General features: G+C 40.5%; 1 protein-coding gene across 5 annotated transcripts in view; it reads left to right on the top strand.

Moving 5' to 3' along the window:
* The first annotated feature begins 3,724 nt into the window (after positions 1-3,724).
* The window catches only part of PPARA (peroxisome proliferator activated receptor alpha), a 31,772-nt gene continuing 12,132 nt past the window's right edge, over positions 3,725-23,364 (top strand). Inside the window, exons 1-6 of one of the 5 annotated variants that reach the window (XM_064421130.1) lie at positions 3,726-3,858; positions 4,062-4,174; positions 6,428-6,550; positions 19,948-20,192; positions 22,053-22,213; positions 23,176-23,314. In XM_064421130.1, the coding sequence (XP_064277200.1) occupies positions 19,985-20,192; positions 22,053-22,213; positions 23,176-23,314 (508 nt within the window). In that variant the 5' untranslated portion in view covers positions 3,726-3,858; positions 4,062-4,174; positions 6,428-6,550; positions 19,948-19,984. Of the gene's footprint in view, positions 4,175-6,427; positions 6,551-17,691; positions 17,886-19,947; positions 20,193-22,052; positions 22,214-23,007; positions 23,085-23,175; positions 23,319-23,364 lie in introns of those variants that run through there. The other 4 variants (XM_064421129.1, XM_064421131.1, XM_064421132.1 and 1 more) reach the window with 4 other exon arrangements.

Raw genomic sequence — 23,364 nt, 5'->3', positions numbered from 1 at the left:
ACCCATAGCAACAATGACAGCATAAGGAATAATGAGAGGAATTCTAAACATTTTGGCTTAAGAAGGGTTAATAAGTTTAAAGCACCATGATCTTACATGCAACTGTTCTGAAGTCTTTTTGACACAGGAAGAGATGTATGGATATCTGCAATGTTTGATCTTGATGCTCTGACAAGTTACGAATTGTTTCAGTAAGTGAAGAGTAATGAGCAAAGTAACTTTCAAACATGAAAAGAAATTATCTGAATGACCAAGGCTATACCTGATATAGATGGGGTGGCATGGTAAACATCTCTAACATACATTAAATGTAAGCAACAGCTTCATTGCTTATTTTGTTGGGAAATATATTTTCATTTTAGATTTTTTTAATTGAACATCTAAATAGTTTTGTGGAAGAGTAGGCTTGTGTAAACCTGTAAGTTGCATCCTGCTTCCATCCAAATCCTGTCATAGTAAAATGAGGCAGATGAGTCTCATGTGACTTATCGAAATGTTTTCATTTATCACCTTTAGCCTTAGAGCTTTGTTCTAATCCAGGAGAGAGACATGCATCTAAAAACAACCAGCCCTGAAATCCAGCCTGACCTAAAACCAACAGCAAAACAAAGCAGCACAGATATTTCTGTACCCAGACTGCTGTGCTGAGAGCGAGCTTCATAAGGAAAGCTCAGGGTGGGTACATCTCACTGTCTCCTCTGCTTCACCAGTTTTCTTGGCTGTTGTTTGGGGTTTTTTAAGGGGTTTGATTTAATGAGAGAGAATTGTGCTTCTAACAATGATTTGCATACTGTGTATATTAAATAAATCAGATTTAATCCTCTCCTGTTCATTATCACATGGGACTTTTGGCTTTTGACATATTTTGACCAGGCACAAAGGGGCAGGATCCAGCATGCACAAAGTTATACAGAAAAAGAATCAAATTACACTCTGACAGTTTTCTAGAGTTCTGCTAGTGACCTCTGCTCATAAAACTTATTGCTTTGTGATTGTCCAGCCTCTTCTATTCTTTTAATATGAATGATCCAAAGAGTAATGTAATTAATTTTCCATTAGTACATGTTAGTTCTGTGAGGCTTCAGTAGGCACTCGCAGAGAAACAGAACCCTATGTATGCTATTTCAGCTGATAAAGTGCTGGCTACGATACCGGCTCTCTGCAGTTCCCACTTCAAATGAATACTCAAATGGGAAGGCTCCATGGCTCTATCGACTTTGTAGTGGAAGCATTTCACCATGACCCAGCAAAAACAAGGCCCATTGTCTGTTAAAATCTCTACCATCAAATCAGCAAGAGAAACCACAGCAAATATTTGAGTGCAGGATCAGCCCACTTCCTGCATTCTGCCCGTAGCTGGAGGAGGTGGTGAAGGCGCTGCCAATTCTCCCTGGTATGGTCTGTCCTCCCAGACTTGTGAACGAGTCTGCGCTGACTGGGAGCTGCTCGTCTGCTCCCACAGAATTGTTATGAGAGACTCCATATCTGGCCTTTAAATAAATGAAAAGGCATTTCTCTTTTGCAAATGAAAATGTTTTGTGATAGAAATGCTGCGCGTGGCTGTGCAGGCCTCTGACAAAGCCAGCTGGCTACTGGAAAGATGGAAAATCAACAACTGCACAAATCCGGCTGCTTCTTCCACAAGTGTTAGGCAATTGTAATAAGGTTATTGCATATTAATAGAATATAACACTAATTGAAGGTTAGTCCAGCTAAAAACCTAGTAAATAATCTAGCTTCTGATTTCTAAAAGCTTGCACATTTAAATAGCTAATGGATTTTTATATTTAGTATGGGATTAAGATTTGAACTGCGATACAAATTTACACAATCCAGTCAGTAATCTACACTTTAAAAGCTCTTTCAGTACAAAAGGAATCACTACAGTCTCCTGTGCAAGTATTTTAAGCATGGAATAGATTCTCCTCCTTTACGACTTTCTGCAACACCAGTCATTTTCATGGACAAAATGTTTCGAAGTTCTTCAAAAGAATCACTTCCAGAACAGGGGTTAAGAGAGCTCTCCTCCATGCCTGGAGTAACACAGCCCTCCCTGCTGCAGACAGAGCTTGCTACATTTGGTGTGGGCTGAGGAGCCCGCAGCTCATAAACAGGAAACAACCCACAGCTCATTTTGAATTCCAATAAATATTTTGTGTTTGACTGCTTTTGGGACAGCGCTTGTGCGTGAGTCAGGACAAGATGAGGTGTGGATAGAAAGCTGAGTCAGCCTGGCATGCCTCTCGCTGGCAGTGTGGCAAGTCCCTCAAAACGTGCATGTTCCCCGGGCAAAAGCCTGCATCCATTCCAACACCTTACTCTAGAAAATTGTGCTGCAGCACTTGCATCATGTCACCTCATCCATGGTGAAATGTGTAGGTGTTAAACCTGGGAATTAACCAGCTAAATCAACTGATTCTTGTGGCATTGGGTGTTGGCCCAGCTTGGGACAGAGTGTGGAGCAGCTCTACTGGTTGAGAAGTTGAACTGTGACCAGAACCAGTTTGAAACAGTCTGAAATGCTTTAAATCAATATAAGGCTTTTAGTTAGCTTCTGTTTTCCATGGTCAATATTGCCTTTTGCTGGCTGGTCCTGAGCCATGCCTTCGGGGGGTTTTCAGCCTCTGCTGTTACTGTTGTTTGTGCACTGGGGGCTCTGGGGTCTAGGGCCATGTCCTAAACCCAAATTCATGAGAAATTTATGGAATTAAGTGTGGTGCTCACTGAGGTATGGATCAAACCCCCAAAACAGTGCTCTCTTCCCTTTCTAGGCCTCATTTAACTTCCCATTGGAAACATCTGAAGTGAGTCTTTTTTTATCATCCCAGTACTGTGCCATTCACTACTCAGCTCAGTAATTCAGTGGGGTTCCTGATTAAATTTTGTTGTTGGTTGGTTAGGTTTTTTTTTTTCCCCGCATGGAATGCAGACGTGAATGCACATACACGCTTATATGATTTTGAGAAGTTCGTAGAGCGATGGATGGGCACAGCCACGGCCCCTCCTGGCCGGCCCTCAGGCGGGCGGCGCTCCCCGAGCCCGCGGCAGCCGGGCCGCCGCTCCGGGGCTTTATGCGCCCTGACCGAACGTCCCGGGCTCTCGGGCTCGAACCCTCAGCCCCGTGTCCCGGTAAAAATGCGGGTGCACGGAGGAACCGGGGCCAGGGGGTTGTGAGGGGAGTGAGGGGTCTGAAGGGAGCGAGAGATTTGAGGGCAGCGAGGGGTCTGAAGCGTGTGAAGGGAGTGAGGGCAATGAGGCGTTTGAGGGCAGCAGAGGGATGTGAGGGCAATGTAGGCAGTGAGGGGTGTGAAGGGAGTGAGGGCAGTGAGGGGTGTGAGGGCAGCGAACGGAGTGAAGGCAGTGAAGAGTGTGAGGGCAGTGAAGGGTGCGAGGGCAGTGAACGGAGTGAAGAAGGCAATGAAGAGTGTGAGGGATGTGAGGGCAGTGAAGGCAATAAAGAGTGCGAAGGAAATGAGCGCGGGGGGTGTGAGGGCAGTGAGGGGTGTGAGGGCAGTGAATGCAGTGAAGGCAATGAAGAGTGCGAAGGAAACGAGGAGCGCGGGGGGTGTGAGGGCAGTGAGGGGTGTGAGGGCAGTGAGGGGTGTGAGGGCAGTGAGGGGTGTGAGGGCAGTGAGGGGTGTGAGGGGAGCGGGGCCGCCCCCGCCCCGCCAATGGCGCGCGGCCGCGGCGGGAGGTGTGTGCCGACCTCACTTCCGGGACCTGTCACCGGCCGCTCCCGCCCCGCTCCCGCTCCCGTTCCCTCCCCGCTCCCTCCCCGCTCCCGCTCCTTCCCCGCCGGCAGCCGGGGACGCGGCCCGGCCCGGCCCTGCCCCGCGCAGCCCGTGGCAGCGATGCACGGTACTGCCTCAGGGGCGGCCTGTGCCCGCGCGGTGACCGCGTCCCGGCCGGGGCGCCGGCAGGAGGCGGGAGCGCCCGCCCGCGGCTGGGTGACGCCCCCGGCTCGCTAGCGCGGCGGCGGCTTTGCTAATGACCTGTCCTTTCTTCTCCTCCCCTCCCTCGCTATTCGCCAACACTTATCGCTCCGGCCCCGCGCTGTGAAGCCCTCGGAGCGGCGGCAGGAGGAGGCGGCCGGCCCCGGGAGATGCTGTAGCGGCGCCCGGCTGCGGGAGCGGGGCCCAGGGGCTGCGGCACGGGCAGAGCCGGCCCGGCGCAGGTAAAGAGGAGCCCGGGCGAGCGGGGTTTCGGGGCGCTGGAGGTGGGAGCAGAGAAGGGAAGGGGCTGTCACACGAGGGGCTGGCTGGCAGCTGTCATGTGTCCTGAGTGGAACATCTGGATTGCCCCGAACCTGGAATGAACTCGGGCACTGGGCAGACAGTGCGTGCTCGGGGCTGCCGCTGCTGGCTTGGCTGTTCCCGGTCAGAGGAGGGTCCAATGTCCCGGGAGCGGGTCACCGGGAACGCCCCCGGGGCTCGCTTTTGTGGTTTGCCGCCTTCTTGGTTGTCCCCGTGGGGCTGGATACTTGCTTTTCCAAAAGCATTCCAGAAGTGACGAAGGGAAGGAGTGCGAAAAGGTGTTGCCTTGTATTCATATTAAGATTGGCCCAGTCTCGCTCAATGGCACGGGAAGCCGTTCCTGAGCTCTCTGATGGAAGTAGTATGAGCGCAGGATTCGTCACACAGGATTATCTGGAATGATAATGTTTGGCACTTTTGGCATTGGGTGTTCTAGTAGTACTTAGTAGCACTAATAAAGGTGTTGCATAAGTTTTGTTGTGAAGGAAAATCGTGGTCAAACTCCCTGTATTACAGAACATGCACAGACTTTCTCATTGGCATCTGGCACTGCTCACCTATTAAAATTTGCTTTGCAGGCAGCAAAATGGATCAGCTGTGAAAACGATTTCCTTTGTAAATCCTGAATCATTGACTTAGCACTGAGGCTGCTACCTGGTCTCGTGCTGGAACTGAGGCACTTGTGGTTCATGTGATGTGGTCACACGTCTGCTAAACCTAAACCAGCATCAAAACTTTTGTTGGCTGGCTTGAGCTACCGAGCAGCCATCGGCTCGTAGTGACTTTGAGTGGCAACTTTGGGAATTTCTAGTAATACAATGCAGTGTATTGGAAGGATGAGAGTATGCAGATCTTGCCTGAGGTTTGTGGAACTCCCCAGACAGTGTGCTTGCTGTCTTCTCCCATGTTTGGAAGGAACTCTTAGCATGGTCCAAAAAAACATTCTTATCGAGCTGTGGGTGCCTTATATTGACTGTCATCCTCTACAGTCAGGTGCATGGGGAGTTCTGGCTACCTGCTGGAAACACCTCGTGGGTTTGTCACTTGCTTTTCAGTAGTTCTTCAGTGCCCTCATTTTCTGTTAATACTGTACTCTTCACAAAGGGTATCATGGATTTTAAACCATGGAGAGAGGGTTACACTTCAGTTGTGATTTTGGGTTGTTATGCTTTTAATATTTCATGTGCAGAGCGTTATAAAGATATAAGGGACAATAATGTCCTACAGGAGAGTAGGATATATAGCCTAAGATACTAATCTCATTCTAAAAAATGGATTATAATGCTCACTGTTGTTCCAAAATGTTGTTCCATAACTTTTTTTTATTATTTTTTCAGAAGCAGCTTGTACTTCAAAATTGCAAACAGATCTATTCTTGTCCTTACTTTTCTATAGCTTTCCTGATGAGATTTGGGTTCTGACTTCTGCTTCTATTGCACATGTCTTATTTTTACAAGGGGGAAAACCACAGAACACCATACTTATCTTGGAAGAGAAATGAAGTTGATTTCATATTTATTAAATGTATAACCATATTTTCTTACATAATTTTGGAATTTAACCTTTTTTTAAAATCCACTTTTCCAAAATCTGTCTGCATCTCTAATGTGATATTTTTTAGCTATGTATGCTTTTTAAAAATATATATATAGGCCTTATAAAGTATATAAAACCAAAATCTCTACCTTTGAGATTTAAATCCTCAAAATAAAGGTCAATTGCAAAAACATCTCATGGGGCTGTGTGTGCACCTTGGAAACTATAACTATTCTAAATGTGTTCACAGAGAATGCTCTTTAGGAGTAAATTATTGTATTTTATTAGTTTTATTTACAGATAATTAAAATAGCACAGGGCTATCACTACAGTGTTCTCAGTTGAATGGTTTTGGATTCTTTCAGTATGAAGGAAAAAAGATCCAAATTATATTGGGATATGCCAGTTATATTTCCTAGTTAGCTAGATGTCAGTGTGGTCCTGCTGTAAAACTAGGGGCATATTAAAAAATTCATTCATTTTAAAAAATTATCTTAGCCCAAGTGAAATGAAAGCTTTTTTTTTTTTCAGAAGAAGCATAAAGAATTATTTTTCTTAAGTTATATTACATCATAGCTGTGTAAAATAAGTATTTTAAGCCCTGGGAAATTTTATTGACTTTTTTTTTTTTTTTTCAGAATGTCAGCAGCTTTTTATTGATGAAGAACTGCTTGTTATCACCAATCTGCACATGAAATGGAAGGGGGAGAGATTCTGGAAAACAACTTCTGTTTCAGCCTTGCAAGATGCTGCTTGAAGGGGTAAGTACATACATGGACTGGGCATAGAATCTCTGTAAAGAGTGATTAATGAATAGTCAAATGACAAGGAAAGAAATCTGAGCATGTAGTGACAATAAATAATTGATAAACAGAAAACAGTAGCACAATCAGGAGAACAAAGTAAAACTTCCTTATAGTCTGTTATCTACTGCTGTCTTAGGTGCTAGTCAGTTGAATTCTGAATTCTTAATATTTTAGAAGTAGAGTGCTCAGCATTTCAGAGGAGCAGGTCTGTTAAATTAAATATTGAATGACATTTTATGAAGTAGAAGGCTGAATTTTTCACTGGAGTAGAAAGCCTGGTAAGGTTAGGTTCTTAATCATCACAATCCTCAAAACTAAAATCTCTCCAAGAGTGTGATATTCGACATGTTTTAAGGATACTCAAGTAATCTGAGGAGACTGTTGTGTGACCAGATTGCATGTGGCATTGAGATGTTGCCAAATCTGACTCCACTTCCTCATACCACTTCTCATAGTTTCTGCTTATGAAACAATATTTATTTATAAGTGCATTGCATGTGTCTTTAAATATCTAAGAAGTGTAATAATTTCTGTGTCCAGTGAAGGACTTCTCGTGCACAGATTACTATGAATTATAAACCACAACTCCTTGGCACTCTAATCCTGACTGGGGCTTCAGTTGTTACGTGACTGCTTTGTGTGCATCTTTGCTAAATCTTAAAATGTGGGTATGGTGTTAAAATATTTTATACTTTGGAAAGATGTAAACTACCAAAGAGGCATAGTTTGTTCTGTGGTGCTATATTTATCTAAATTTATTGCTTTAAATTCAGGTTGTCTCGTGCCTGTGGAAACACTAAGAGTAGGAGAGATTGGCAAGCATTTGGCAAATTACCTATCCCTTTCTAAAAATAGATACAGTGTCATGGTTTTTAAAAGCTGCATAAACTGATAAATTATTCACTAAATCTTTCCAAACAGTAAAAGAAACTTGTTCCAAAATGTGTCTGCCTTGAGGAACTCAGAGCAGTGAGCTGAAGTTGTACTGAGGTAGCACAGCTCTTTGGCCTGTTTCCAGGCAGATGAAATACATGTGAAAGCAAGTCAGTCCAATATTTTCATATTTCATATTTTTGTATCTCATTAGTTTGTTTTCATTTTGTTGAGAAGTACATAGAGGGAAACCAGAGCTGCTGTTTGGGGTGCTGGTTGAGCAAATCCTTGCTCATTTTTGAGTGTGTAACATCCTGGAGCTGAGAGAACTTATCGTGGTGAATGGTTTAGAGTTTGATGTATTTTAAATGGAAAAATAATACTGCAATGACTTAGTATTATTTGCATTTAACAACAACAAAAAAAATCATAAAAGTGGATCATTTGAAGCTATTCTACAGCCTGTGATTAAGATTTGGAGGCAGGTCTTACTGGTTTGTTGTATATCCATGTATATTTTGTTGTATATCCATGCATCCAGCACTGTTGTTCTGAGTAAGTTCTATTACCTGAATATAGGCTGGTATTGCTGTTCTTTGTTTTGTGACACAAAAAGAGCAACATGCCTGTTTTGTTTTAAAAATTATTTACAGGAATTTACTGACATAACAAATCACAGAACAAACCACTGAACATGAATGTTCAGGAGGTAAGAACAGCTCATGTCTTATTTGCAAAACCCCACTTGAAAGTGAAGACTTGAATTGCTGATGATTGCTAACCTGCTGTCAGTGTTACTGCTTCAGGAAGAATGGTACAAAGTACCTGACACTGGAGTCATGGGGCAGGCTCCCATTAAACAAAACCAAACTAAACCAAACCAAACCAAACTCTGTGGCATTTTTATTCAACACATATGGAAAGTGTTCCCTGGAGTAGTAAGGCTGAAGAATATAATGTGGAACCAATTGGATCTGCAGGGGAGGAGGAGGGAAGAAGGTGGGTGTTGTGTCAGAAGACTGCTTTGGAGGCTCTTGTTTATTAGTGCCTGGTGGCATTCTGTCCAACAGAGCAGAGGAATCCTCCAGTACAGCTGTCAGTTAATTCCTGATGTTAAAATACAATTAATTAAAATACTCTGATGTTAAAATACAATTAATTGCAGCCCGCGGGTCATGGTGAGTACTGTTGGCTCCTTGGCAGTTTTCAGTGGAAGATTAAAAAATGGCTATATATATATATATATAAAAAACAAGTGAAGTTTATACATTCTTGCCCACCCCAGGGTATGTGCAGTCAGGCAGGCCAGTGTGATGAAATCAGGTGGCAGCTTTGGTACCCATGTAAGTAAGAGACAAGCTTTAGTGCCTGGATGAGTAAGACAAGCAGCACAGGGTTACTGCCTTGGAGCAAAGCAGCAGCTGTACCTGTTCTTCTGTGCTGGAGAGGTACAGATGAATCTGTGCATAAACAGGCCAGTATTTTCAAACAGCTGTCAAATTTTCAGCATAAATGTAAGTTCTGGGCACCTGATTTTCAGCATACTGAGCTGCTGTCATTCTAACCAAATTTACAAGGAGTTGCATTTTCTCAAGGTTATAAATGCTGTAATAAATCCCTTGGAAATGCAATAGTGATTATGCTCTATAGAACATAGAATTGTTCCATTTGCAGCTATCATTCCTTTTATTTCTCTTTTGCATGGCAAGGGGGAGTGTGTGTGTGTATGAATGAACACATAGAAATATATAGAGAAAAATATAGAGTTTGATGTATTTTAAATGGAAAAAATCATAGAAAAAATAATGGGATGTCCTCTGTCTGTGGTTCCTGACAGCCCTGCAAAGACGGGCTACAGCAAGAAGTGTGCAACTAGTAACTCAACTATTTTGCAACCAGTAACTCAGCTGTACTTCAGAGAGATTCTGTGTGCTGTGTCCCCATAACTGCTCTTTCAAGGTCTGATTCAAGGCAGCTGAAATGCCTTACAAAGTGAAGTAAAACTAGAATATAAAAGTACTTTTTAAAGTGGCTTTTTAAAGAGGTTATCTTTTCCTGGTTGTGTCACTGGACTCATAGTCTTCCTCCACCTTCCTGCAGTTCAGATGCTTCCTTGGTTAAAAGGAGTGGGGTGGCAGATGTGCAGCAGTGCTGGTATTGCTGTTGAACTGGGCACAAGATACCCTTCACATCATAGAGGATGAGCAGGGAAAACATGGCAGGAAAATAATTGGGTATAGTTTGCCACTTTTTGCTCACACAGGAGTGTGAGGCTTGTGATCTGTATACTGTAGTGAGTGACCTGATTTAGAGCTGTGAAGTCATGTGTCCCAAGTATATCCTCTATCTGACACGTCAGGAGCTTGCAAGTACAAGTACTTGATGTCCATTTGCCAAAAAATGTAGATTAATTGCATTCATGCCTGTTGCCAAGGCTCCTGTCAGTAACACTAACTCAGTGTAAACTTTGTTTTTGTGTGATACATTTATCACAAAGAAAAATTTTTAAAGGTAGGGATGTCTGAATTGTCAGAATAAAACTGAAGGCTTTTTTCTTAACAGAAAAAAAAAAACCCAAAAACAGAAAACCAAACCAAAACCAACAAAAAACCCCAGCAAGAAAAAGTGAAAGAATTTTGTTTCGCATTCCACTCTGAGTTGTGGCATGACATTAAATTGAAGTTAGTTTATTTTTAGCAGGTTTCATTTGTTTATTTACTTAAACGTAATAGCTGAGCAACAAGAGCCTGTAAAAACATTTCTAATGAATGAGTAAAATTGTAGCACAATAAAGAAGAGCTAAACTGCACAACTTCAGGTGCTAGTTACAGAAGACATTGAATTTCTATGTGCAGGTAAAAGAGTATAAAAACTGTACTCAATTTTCAAAAAGACACTTGCAAGCAGAAGAGGCATAATATTTTTTCTGAGGATCATTATTTCTAAAGGATATAAATCTCTCTGTTAAGCTGAATTTAATTTATCAAATAAGTCATGTTATTATGTCTGCACAAGGGAATAAAGTTTATCAGTGAAATAAAACCACTGAAAATACACAGTGGTGGTGTTCTCTGCTAAGAAGGCGAATTCAGGCTTCTTGAATGTCTTCCAGAACCAGATGTAAATTCCACTGCAGCTTTTCAAACAGTGAATAATCCTGGTCTGTTATGTTTGGTGATGAATCATGCGAGGAGTTGCAGATGGTGAGGCGGGTGCAGCTGTGCAGATGCTGGAGGAGCTCAGATGGGAGACTGGAAGACCAAGGGAGTGAAGGAGGTGATTTGGGGATGGGCTCGTATGGGTGATAGAGGACAGGGATAAGAGCTGAAAGAATGTTAAGAATACTGAAAAGGACTGTAACCTGAGATTTGGGATAGGGAGTGAGCTGGTGACTGCAAGGAGGTATTCTTGAGGAAGAAACATATTTTTTGTTGTTATTGATCTTGGAAGCAAAAATTGCAGTATCAGATACCAAAGTAACTGGTCTTTTGTCCTGAGCCAAAACAATAAGGAGCCCAAGCTATAAGTTTAAGCTATAAATGAAAAGAGAAAAATAAGAGACTTCATGTCTCTTTTAAAGGAATACTGGTCTTAAGGAAGAGAGCTTTTGTAGGAAAAGGTACAGATGCAAAGTCATGGACTTTTTTTATTTCTATTTTTTCTGAGCAGAACATGTGTAATGAAATCAGTGTGGCAAAATTTGGGAGTTTGTCAGATGGAGTTGTATCTGTCTAAGTCAAAATCCAGTCAAAATTTAGTCCTGCTAAAAATGGGAGGTTGCAAGGCCTAATCATTAAATGGCAGGTGAGACTCAAATGTAACTTTTCACAGTCTTAAATCAATATGTTAAACACAACTTTCAAATTTTTGCCTTAAGTAATTTTATCTTTTTCTTTTTTTCCTTTTCCTTTTAGATTGACGATTTTGTTCCAAAACAATAGCTCTTTATTCAGGAAGAATGTTGCCATTAAGATGTCTGCAAGAATTAGGGGGTAGTGCAGGCAAATGTCCAGATCAGTCTTGGAAGAGAGTTTTGCTCCAAAACTGAGAGCAATTTCCAGGATTGTTTTCTCACCTCTTCTGGTCTAGCTACCTGTCAGGTACATGCAGTATGGTCTGCTGTCCTGTGACCCCAAATAATTCTGTACCTGCAAATCTTCTAAAATTAGAGAGCAATGGCTGCAAAGGCATTAAAGTTCTGTCATTTTCATGGAAGTTGGTGACTGGGAAGAGGAAAGGAAAACACATTACTGACCCTGCTGAGGAAGTGATGCAATATGAATTCAGCAATTGTCTGTTCTCTTTGGCCTGTCAGTTTTCCTGCCAGCACAGGAGGACAAGCGAGCTCAGGCTGAAGCAGCCACAGTGTGTCTGTGGTGCTTTGGGGGTGCCATGTGGGCAGGGGGCAGCAGTAAACACCTGTGTGAATGGTAGCTCTCAAATCTGGGCGCTGCCTCAGTGCTCCCAAACTTTTACCGTGCTATTTAAACTCACAAAACCATATGCAGCTGCAAAAATTTCATTGCCAGTCAATAAACTCAAAATTAATTGGCATCTGTCAAATATAATGTGTGGCCTTGAATGAGGCTGTATGCAGTTGAAATATTTATGTCATAGAAACAATCCTTTGCTCTTCTCTTGAAGAATAAGCAAGGTTGAAATAATACAGAAAGGTTAAATATGCTCAGAAAACAAAAGATTAGGTAATTATTTCTTATCTTTATTTTATGACATTTCATCTAAAGACAAGTATTTTTATTTATAACACAGCAAGAATTCTAATTTCGAAAGACTATGTTACTGCTATATGTTATGTTATAATATATATATGATATATATATTATGTTATTTTACTAAAGAATATGTTATTCTCAAGAATATATACCACTTGCTATCACACATAGAGGTCTGCAGATAAAAAAAAGGAATGCCTATATCCTGTTTTGTAAGAACGCATTTGAAGTTATCTGTACTTACACATCAACCTTAAATATTGTTGAAATATCATCAGTTTCAGAAAGTGAATGCAAGTGTTTTTTTGACTTTAATGTAGTGGCAATTGGCTTTTTCTTTTCATAAATATAGTATGTTTGAATTTTCACCTTTGCAAGGTAGAGTTACTAGACAGTTATGCTTGTAAAAGTGATGATGTTTTCCTTGACAAAACAGTCATACATGTTAAGTTTTTGTGGCTTTATTTGTTTTTGGGTGTTTTTATCAGGCATGTGAGCAAGTAAATCTTCTGAGTGGTAGTTTTATGTAGCAGTACCATCAATATGCCAAAAATTTTGCTTTGCACTGCATCTGTGTGTATTAGATTATAATTTTAATTGACAATTTCAGTTGCACAGATGTCTTTAATTTGTTACCTTATGAAGTTTATTTTTACCATATGTAGTGAAAATGTATTCTGCAAGAGACTTAGCAAGGGGCTTACATTTTATTTACTTCAGGAATTGATTATATTGGAGATAATCATTTAGGCACCACTCTAAAATGCAATTTCTATGTGCCTGTTACCCTCTGATGTCTGTGTCCTTCAACAAATGAGGTCTCTGTGGAATATCAGGGCATAGTTAGAAAATTGTCGAGCACGCGCTTTTCATAATCTGAGATGCAGTGATCACATGTGTAAGGAAACAATTGCAGCATTCCAGTTTAGTCTGAAGGATCTGGTTCCCAGTGAGCAGCATGTTGGGGCAGATGCGTGGGCTGTTTGTAAGTGCTGTACGTGTTGTAATCAACTTTGACTTCACCACTCAAACTTACTGTTACCTATTAATTTTAGAAAAAAAAAACACCTGGCAATGGCTTAGGACATCTAATCTATGCCTGCATAGTTTATAAGGTGCAGTTTTTGTGGGATTTTTGGGTTGATTCTTTTTCTTAATTCTCTTAATTCCAGCCATACCATGCAACCGGATTTAGCCTCAATCTGAGCTCTGATCTCTGAAATTAAGGTGTCCCTAACTGTTAATCAATTCAAAACCTTGCCTTATGTAATTAGCTCATCAGATATTTATACAGTATTGCAAAACTTAGAAAAACCTGGCAACTTCCAAGTAAATGGGCAAGGAGTTTTTGGGACACACCAAATCAATGGGTAAGGACTTCTTGGGACACATGAGGAAAGTAAAATAACTTTAAGTCCATCAACGGGGTAATAAAAATAAAGCAAATACTCAGATGACACATTTGTGTGAACGTGACCTTGGCTCTTGGATCAAATAGCAAATATATGTATGTCATGTTTGAATGTGACCTCTCCTTGGTTCAAATATCAATCATAAATCAAACCCCAGCTTTTGATGTGCATGCAGCAGGAGCAGCCTCTTAGGTGAAGCACCACATCTCCATTTCTCAGCAGTTGTGGTCCCCACATGACAGCGTTCAGCACACACACCCAGCGTGTGTGTCAGTGTGTTCTGTCACCTTCATGGCCTGCCAGGTGTTGTCACAGAGGCTTCAGAATCTGTAGAATTTAGAAGCACAAACTGTTGTGATTAATTTTGAATCTTTCTCAAGCGTGGAATAATTTGACTGGAATATAGCAGTGACTTGAAGAGAAACTGACATCGAAATGGATTGGATAAAGAGCAAAACCTGGGGATTCATTTGGGAGAGGAAAGGAAAAGGGGGAGTGTGTTGCAATTGCAAAGCTGTAAATGTAACAGTGGAGAGGGGTTTTCATTAGAAGTTCTGGTGAGCTGTGAGCAGTATGGGTGGAACTGTACTAAACCTCAGAGGCAGCACGTGGCAGAGGACACAGACTACTCTATAACATAGAGGTTACTAAGATGATGCCATGGCTTAGTTTCTTGCAGAAAATAAATTCTTATCATCCTTTTGAATCTCTTGTTAATAAAATATACTTTTTTCAGTGGTTATGCTTCAAAATACTGGATATTATGAACTGCAATATGAATATTTGCTTTAAGTGCATTAATGACTAATGTAGTAAATTGAATAATCTTCCCTCATATTGCTTTACAGACTGATTTTTTCTTAAACCATATTAACAGTAGTATCTTGATTCTATGGATTAGGCTGATAGTCAGTTTGATTATAAAAATGGAAACAGACAGCATTACAAACTGAGAGGTTTTTAGGCTTTCCACGTATCTGGACTATAAAAGTTGAAGCAAGACAAAAAACTTTTTTAACACAAAGTTTTTCACTTCAGTCTTTGGCAGTGCTTTCTTGGTACTGTTTAAATTTCAGGCTGGATTAAAATGTAGTTAAAAAATACAAAAACCTATTCAAATATGCAAAGCAACCAACCAAAAAAAATCCCCAAAGCCCCACAAACAAACGAAAACCCCAAAGCAACAAAGACCCCTCCAAAAACACTTCTTGAAGAAAACAATTTACTTCTTGAAGTAAATTGAAGGAAAACATTACAGGTTTTTCAGTAACCCTGAGTACAGTAATATATAGTTTGTTAATTTATATTACTCTTGACTTATTCTGAAGTCCTGAGTAGACAGCTCTTTAAAGGATTCAGCAGACACAGATTTAAAAGAGATTTGAAAACTTTACTTTGACATACAGCTATTTCTGACTTTAGTTTCAGTTCAGCATTCACTAGACAGAAAAGTCAATTCTTCCTATTCCCAGTTACAGAAACCTCCAAATCATTTACTTTTTGGATGTGAAAACTCACATTTAGAGGAGAAAAAAAACCAAACCAAACAACTAAAAAATCTCAGTCATGCTGGCATTCTATGCAGACTTGAACCTCTTTGAGCTTGAAGGCAGTTCAAACAACACCTCAATCTCCACTCTTTACAATATGGGATTTTCCTTTTATCAGAAGGGCCTTGATGCAAATTTGATTAATGCCATGTTTGATACATCCATTTGTGTGGAAGAAAGCAAGCGTGATTGCAGATAGGTGTAAACTTGAGGTGATAGACCTGTAAGTCTTGTCTTTGGAGCCTGGAGGCAAAGGTTGCAAAACCTTCCTGTCCTGTTGCTGATGAAACCAAATGTGGCTCCTGCTGCCAAGGGGATTGCAGGGGCTCCTTTAAACACAGGCTGCAGCTCTCACTGCGCCCCTACCAGGAGCTGAGGTCTGTCCTTACGTCTGCAGCTGAGCTCTCTGATGCAGCCTGACTGCTCTCATGGTGTGGATGAAATATGGTGAAATCTATTTTCTTGTCTGGTGTGAAGTCAGTGTAAATACAAAGTGTTCTGAAAGGAGTTTCTAGTTACCAGGATCTTGAGGGGCTTGTTGAATTCAAAATTCTCCTTTGGAAAGCCACTTGATGCTAGGGTGTTGCTTTATTCTTTACAGGCAGCTGAAGTCTTTCTTTGAGCTAGATTCTACTCTCAGTTTGAGTTTCCAGCATTGGAACTTTAATTTCATTTTTGTTATTTATTTATTGGAGCATGTTGTGTCACCTCAGAGTAAATGCCTGGATCTTCAGGCATTACTGGATTTCAGTGGCAATTTTACTGCTGGAAGGTGAATATCTATGGGATGTGCACATAGCAGCCTGCATGGCAATTCCATAGCCCTGCCAAAAGATGGTAATACCCCGTAATCTAACAGAGGTGCTGTCTGATCTGTAAAGCAGTTTTCACCTCCCACAGGAGACCAAAGAGGCATTGGCTTCTTCACCTCAGGCAGTGCAAGTGCTTGGTTTGCAGACCCAGCCTGTCCACACAGTCACTGGATTCTGCAGAGGAGATTCAGGCTGCCCATGCAGTTACATTTTGGCCATGCAGCATGTGTATCCCTCTTCCCAGCTGCTGATTTCTACTCTCTCCATTGAGCCAGCACTAATATTTGTAAGGCTTTGCAGTGAACTGGATCAGGGAGGTGGCTGGATTGAGAAGTACCGTGTTTTTAGTGTGTAATCATGGCCTTGAAGATCAGTCATGGCTCTGGAAATTCCATTGAGCTCCACTCACCCCAAACATGTTAAGTGAGCTGTTTGACGTTAGGTGAGATGAATTGCCTCTCTTATTTCTGTTTGCTGAAAATTAATTTCCTCTTTGTAGTTTTTTCTCCATTGGTGACTGCATCTGTTGTGTAAAAGTGAGAGAGTATGATATTTGAAAGAAATAGTTTCATTATCTCCTGAATAATTTTGTTGCTGCCCTGTTGTTAGTCACTTCTTAAACAGTAATCTTGGCAAAACAAATTTTTAAAACTATTCAATGTGTAATAAATATGTTATATAAGTGAGAAAGCATTGGGGGAAATAGTGGATATGTAGTCTTGAAGGTCTAGAAAGCAGCTGAATTGTTTAAAGCAGGAAAGTCAGTCACATTGAAAAGGAGGGTTGAGTGGTCCTGTTCAGAGACACTGATCTGTAACATACACTAGCCAGTGGAATTTAAAATCCACTGGGACAGAAAATCCTGGGTCCAAAGAAACAGCTTCCTAGCTCTGTAAGTTCTCCTTAAGTTTGGCTGAGCAATATAAACCAAAAAAAAAAAAAATCACAAAAACATTTCCATGTTGTTTGTGTCATTTTGTCTGGGCTTAACCCCAGGAGGCAACCAAGTCCCACTTGCTCACTCACCTGCCATGGAATTTTTCTTTATGTCACTTTTAAGATCCTGACTTTACAACTTTCCTCTCATTTTTCAAAATCAGAGTATGTGAATTTTGATTTCTTTTAAAGGTGAGGTTACCTATAAGTTGTATATGGTATCTTGGAGTACAGCTGAGTAAAGGGAAGAAAGATGGCATTTTTCTGGGTGGGATTTTTTGGAGAGGGGGTGTGCAACTGTCAGTCTTGATGAAGGGGTAGCTTATGAAATTTTTTCATCACATACATAGAAAGTGTTCTGTGACTCATGTTATTAATACATTTTCAAATAAAAAATAATACAAGTATGTAAAGTTACATACTATGAAAACTGAATCAATTGTCACGTGATAAATTAGCAAATATGCATCCTTTGCCAGGTGGAAGCCTGGGTGTCACACTGTAGGTACCAAATCCTGTTTTCCATTCTTTTTTGTGTTGAATCAGCATTTTGGAAATATTCTACAGCTTACATATTCAAGGCTCTTCCTAACCAGTGAAGTTTTCTAAAAATACCTATTGCAATCACGAGTTTATGTGTGCTGTTTTCAGCCCCAGCATTCTCAAAATGACCTAGAGGTAATGCCTGTTTCAACTTTAACCCTGCTATTTGCAAGCAAGCCCTTTACACGATCAATTTGTTTATGCAGTAAGATCAGACTTTGTTACTGCTTCCCAGAGACCTTTGCATCTCAGAGCCCTGTTTCCTTACAGAGATTGTGCCTGGTGTGGCAAGTATTAAATGGGGAAGGGCTGGAGGTTTAGTGTCCCTCCATCCCTTGCCAAAAATGAAGTGGGTAACTGATAGCTGCATGCTGAGGTGTTGTTCTTTAATAATCTGACTGATTTCTTTGGGGCTGATTTCAAGTTTATAGGTAAGTTACTCAGTGGGTATTCACAGTGAGGTGGTGGGAAAAGACTTCTTGTGAAAATAGACATTTCAGAGATAACAGGATGTGAGAGAGTAAAACCTGTTTGACCTTAAAACCATAATTACATTAAATGGTGTCCTTATTCTTCTATGTTCTATTCTCTTGTTTTCAGTTTGTGTGTGTTGGTACTTGGGATAAGAAAGGGGTTATGGAGACTAAAGTATGGTATGGGAAACAGAAAATCCTCTGCCAATGTCTTTGTGGCACAGAATTTTTGTAAATACTTAGAAGACAGATCTTTGAGCGGAATCATCATGCTGCATCTACTACAGCTACTGTTGTAACATGTTCAGAGCTTTTTGTAAAGCAAGATTCTCTCTGTGAATATTAAATGAGCTTCATACTCATTACCCTTTTAAATTTAGGAGCTTTTTTTCATTCAAGCAAGGATCAATGCGAATACCATGCGAAACCTGCCAGTGAAAGCACATGCATGTGTAAACATGCACGGAACACAAGAGAAGCCAGAAGGCAGTTTACTGCATAAATACTAGGCAGATTACTTATAGATTTTCTGTGCTTAGAAAAAAAAATAATTGTCAGTATTGTGAATATTAGTATGAGTCTTCAGAAATGATGTTGTTGCCATGCTTGCTTAAGTACCAGTTAATCATTGACAAGAGCGCTAATCATTAAGCAGCTGTAATTTAATTGTAGTGTTTGAAAGTACAAAAGGGTATGTAATTTAATAGTTAAAACAAGAAGCACTCCATTTATGTTTCACTAGCTATTGGGTTGTTTTTACAGAAATTTAGCTAAAAAGGCTGCTGAATTTTACATATTGATTGTAGACGTGGAAAGGTATGGTGTGGTTTGGGCGATACCAGGCAGCTGTTGCCATGTTCAGAGGTCAGCTCTCAAGCCTTTCCTTTGCTTTCCTGACAGATAGTGTCTATTTTGGTTGATCATAGACTTTAATATTCACTTAATCTTTTAAACATATGTGTGCTTGATGAAGAAGTGGTGCTTGGAGAGATGTGTATGTGATTCAGCAGGGAACACTGGGTACAAGAAGCCCAGTGCCTATGGAACCTCCCCAGCTATCCTGGGGCTGGGTGTCTGCAGAGGAACACAATCCTTCTGTGCTGTGAACGACTGGTTTAGCCCAGGAGAGCTTCATGGGGAGCACACTGGAGGAGCAGTGCCAATCCTATGCTCTGCCTTTCCTCTCTTCTTTTTGCTAATGGCTCCTTAGGGAGACAAATTTGGTAGTGTCCTTTGGGTTGCTGGAGGTTTCTCTCTACTTTTCCCCCACCACCAAATAGATATATCACAGAGATAGGAATTTACCTTTACTTTCACAAATTACATCCAAGGGATTTCTCTTTTCTGGGTCTATGTTCTGGTTACATCAGGGACATGAGTAGATAACTAAGAGCAAACAGCACAGTTAGTTCCAGGTGTTACTGGGCTTATCCCTGCTGTGTGTCCAGCTCTCACCCACCAGCACTGTGGGTACAGTAAAGTCCCTGTTTTCTGTAACTGGAAATCATGGATAAATTCCCATACTTACTCTCCTACATATTCCTGCTTGCTGCTTTATGTGACATTGAAATTATTTTCCTTTTCTGGTTAAAACTATCCTGTTTCAGAGAAATTGGGCAAATAGATCTGTACTAATGGTATTTGTAGAATGAGATGGCAACTTAGTAATAGTGACAGCATCATCTTTATTTTTCCTGCTCAAGAAGAGTAGAATATTTATGTTTGTTATAAGTTTTGGTGGGAAGTGCATAATGCCTTCTGTAGCAACACTTTTCTCAGCAATGGAGAGAAAACAACCATCTACAGATTGACCTTGTCATAACTTTCATTCATCTTGAAGTCTTTTGGGCAATTTTCCCCACCCTGTGCTCTTGATGATTCATGTTGCATAAAGCTTCCAGAGCAATAGAATGTTGTATAATATTTCACTTTTGGATTGGAAATCCTGTATTCAGTGTGCTGCAACTGGTTCAGAATTTTTTTTTTAATATCTGATTTTTTTTTATTATTCTTTCACCAGTATAAAGAAGTTTAAGTGACTGCTGTACTTGATCAAAATGGTGGACACTGAAAATCAGCTCTATCCCCTTACTCCCTTGGAGGAGGAGGATATAGACAGCCCTTTATCTGGAGAGTTCCTACAAGATATGGAGAACATTCAAGACCTGTCCCAGTCTCTAGGTGATGATAGTTCTGGAGCTTTAAGTTTAACAGAATTCCAATCACTGGGAAATGGTCCAGGATCTGATGGATCAGTTATAACAGGTAAGAGTTTGGTTTAACATAAAACTTTCTTTTATAAATAGAATGGTAGAAATTAATAATTACTTTAATGCAATAATTATTGTTTATGATGAAGTGACACTAGAAATATATAAGCTCATTATGGCATGGTCTTAAAATACTTAAGGCTAAAATGAATATATTAGACAAATGTCACTGAAGAATGACTGTAACACAGAGTTACATAGCCTTTGGTCAGAGGCTTTGGGAGATCAGAATGGGAATCACTGCAGTGCTGTGGGACTCTGGAGTTCTCAATAAAGTTTTCCTGTTGAATCTGGGTGTTTGCAAGTCTTTTAGCAGGAGAGCCATTTGAAGTAGTTTACTGTTAACCTTTTGGTTGGTTTGCATTATGCTTTGTTTTGGGGGGTTCTTCCTTTAGATCAATTCCCAGCTTGAGATCCCTGTTTCACCTTGGAATAATAGAGCAGAGGCAGTTGAAATGAACAGTGTGGGTTTGAAGGGAATGGGGAGAGCTGCCTTCTGGCACTATGGACTGAAGGAATGTTTCTAGAACTATGATTTTGTTCCCTTTTGGTTGCAGACCTTCTCATGAGAGAGATGCCTTGTACAGGAAAAGTTATGATGTGCTTTATGTATGTGTGTGCTTGTTAATAACGTGGTCCTTCAGAGGCAGGAGGCTTTACAATTATTTGAGTGTAGGTGTGTACAAGGCCTACAATAATTTAGATCAGCTTCTACTGTCACCTTCTCATGGAGTATTCAGTGCTCACTGCAAAATGTCCTGGTTTTGTGGTCAGAGAACATGCAAAATGTATACTTGCAAGGCTCAAATTCCATAAGGCAAGTAAAATGAAACAGCACTTTTAAAAAATCCTGGGGTTTAGGCTGTTCTTGATGACTCTGATGCCTGTGGGCTTGGCAGCGCTGGCAATGGAGACTCTGCGTTCCGTGCCAAGGTTTTTTTTCCAACATAATACTTGCTGACCTACATTCATGAGTGTTTCTTAATCTGTCTGTTAAAATAACACACCCATTAATTTGCTGAAGTCTTGTGGTGCAAGTTGCAAGATGGAAGATAAAAGAAATTCTGGCCTCAGAAAATATTTTCCTCCAACAAGGTGGAAATATTAATTGAAATAATTAAGGTTGGAACGTGTTAGTTTTGTAATGTGTTCATCTGCTGGTGGCACGTCTGGCAAGTTGGTTTCATTGTACAATTCAGAAATGCTTTGCCCATTAGACAAAAAACACAAAATATCTGAGCCAGGCTGCTTTAGAAGCAGGCATTTGTGTTACCTTCCTTTTAACATCTGCTCAGCCTTTCTGCTGATGTGCAGGACTCTTCCATCTGCTTTTCAGCCCTGAGTTTAGGTTCTCATTTAAAATTATGAGTAGCTTTTCAAAGGTCTGGGGTCCTTGTGTGTATCTGAAGTGTATCTGTGTGAGGTAAGAACGTGTCTCTTGTGGTGCTGCAGCAAGAGATGCCCTGCTCATCCCTGCAGCACAAGAGATGGAAGATGTGAGGCCAAGATGAGCTGTTCACAACCTTTCTGCAAAGAGCATGGTGTGGTGTGTATTTATTGGGTCCATTCTCACCCAAAAAGTTCTTGCTGCCAGAGTCACTTCAGTAAGGCCTTTTCCTTCTTGACATCCCATGTCACATCAGAATTAGCAAGGTGCACCCTGTATTTTGTGTGTGTTTGCACTGGAAATATGAATTATTTTTCAAAGAGTTATGATCAAACTGTTAGTTCACTTAATGACTATTAACACAAGATTTTTTTTTAGATTAAGCTCATTTTTTGTGTGGTTGTTAGTATAGAAACTGTATCACTCTTGATAGTATAGTATTTATGAAGTGTTCCTTTTTTTTTTTAGACACCCTTTCACCAGCATCCAGTCCTTCATCCATTAATTTTGCCACAGCTCCAGGTAGCATAGATGAATCACCCAGTGGAGCACTAAACATTGAATGTAGAATTTGTGGGGATAAAGCCTCAGGCTACCATTATGGAGTACATGCTTGTGAAGGTTGTAAGGTACAGTCATAATTTTCTTCTTAAGAACATAAATCATGTTACTTTATTTATGGGGTAGTATGAAGATAAACATTTGCTGCATAAATGTTTCACTGCTATAGCTCTAGCCATTACAATTCCTATCTGTGGTCTTTTTTCTGAAGTAAGTCATCCAGACACCATAACTCAGACCTTCATCAAGCAGGAGCAATTCACAGTGATAACTTTAATACTCCTTTTCTGCATGTAGTTAGGGAAACACTAAAACAAAACACTAAACTGTGATTTAAAAAAATATCAAAGCCTTCTTGCTCCACTAGCATTTTATTTGTGTTGGGAGGATGCCTAGGAGGAGTATGCCACATTCCTGTTATAACAGCACCAAATCCCAAATTTCTCACCTCCCCCACATGCTGCCTGAATCCCTTAGTCCTGTACCTCTTGTAGTTTTGGGGCCAGGGCATGTCTCTGGCGCAAATTACTCTTATAATTAATGCATAATTCTTGAGATTATAAGACCCATGAACTATAAGATTGTTTTCTTTTTCCTCTGAAGTTTTAGATTTTTATCTTTTTTTCTATATTAGAAAGTAACAGGAGAGAACTAACGCTCTTTGTGTGCAGCTTTCTTTCATGAATCATGTCAGTAATGATCATTTGAATGTAAATCTTATGGAATAATGCAGAATATCTGTTAGAGATGGGGAACCAGTTCCTGGCCAGGTGTGTCCCACAGCCTAAATGTCATGTTGCTCTGTGATGTGACACGGAATGTTGAGATGGCTCTGGATTTGCTGTCCCTGTGGCTGGGCAGTGTGTGAGCAACCTTGCATTGCACACTGGAGACATCCTGGAAAGAGCAGTTGAGCTAGAGGCTGTTCTACAATAAATGGTAAAAGAAAAAATAAAATTACCTGTATGATTGAAGCTTAGTACTCAACATTCATTAACATTATATATTGTTTTTTTCAAACTTTTTATAGGGCTTTTTTAGAAGAACAATTCGTTTAAAACTCATCTATGATAAATGTGATCGCAACTGCAAAATTCAGAAAAAAAATCGTAATAAGTGCCAATACTGTCGTTTTCAGAAGTGCCTTTCAGTTGGAATGTCACATAATGGTAGGTAAGAGTGCCCTTAATTTGTTTGTTCCTACCCAGAGTCTGCTGCT

The sequence above is a fragment of the Passer domesticus genome, chromosome 5, assembly GCF_036417665.1.
Source record: "Passer domesticus isolate bPasDom1 chromosome 5, bPasDom1.hap1, whole genome shotgun sequence".
NCBI lineage: Eukaryota > Metazoa > Chordata > Aves > Passeriformes > Passeridae > Passer > Passer domesticus.
This window is presented reverse-complemented; position numbering and strand designations above follow the sequence as displayed.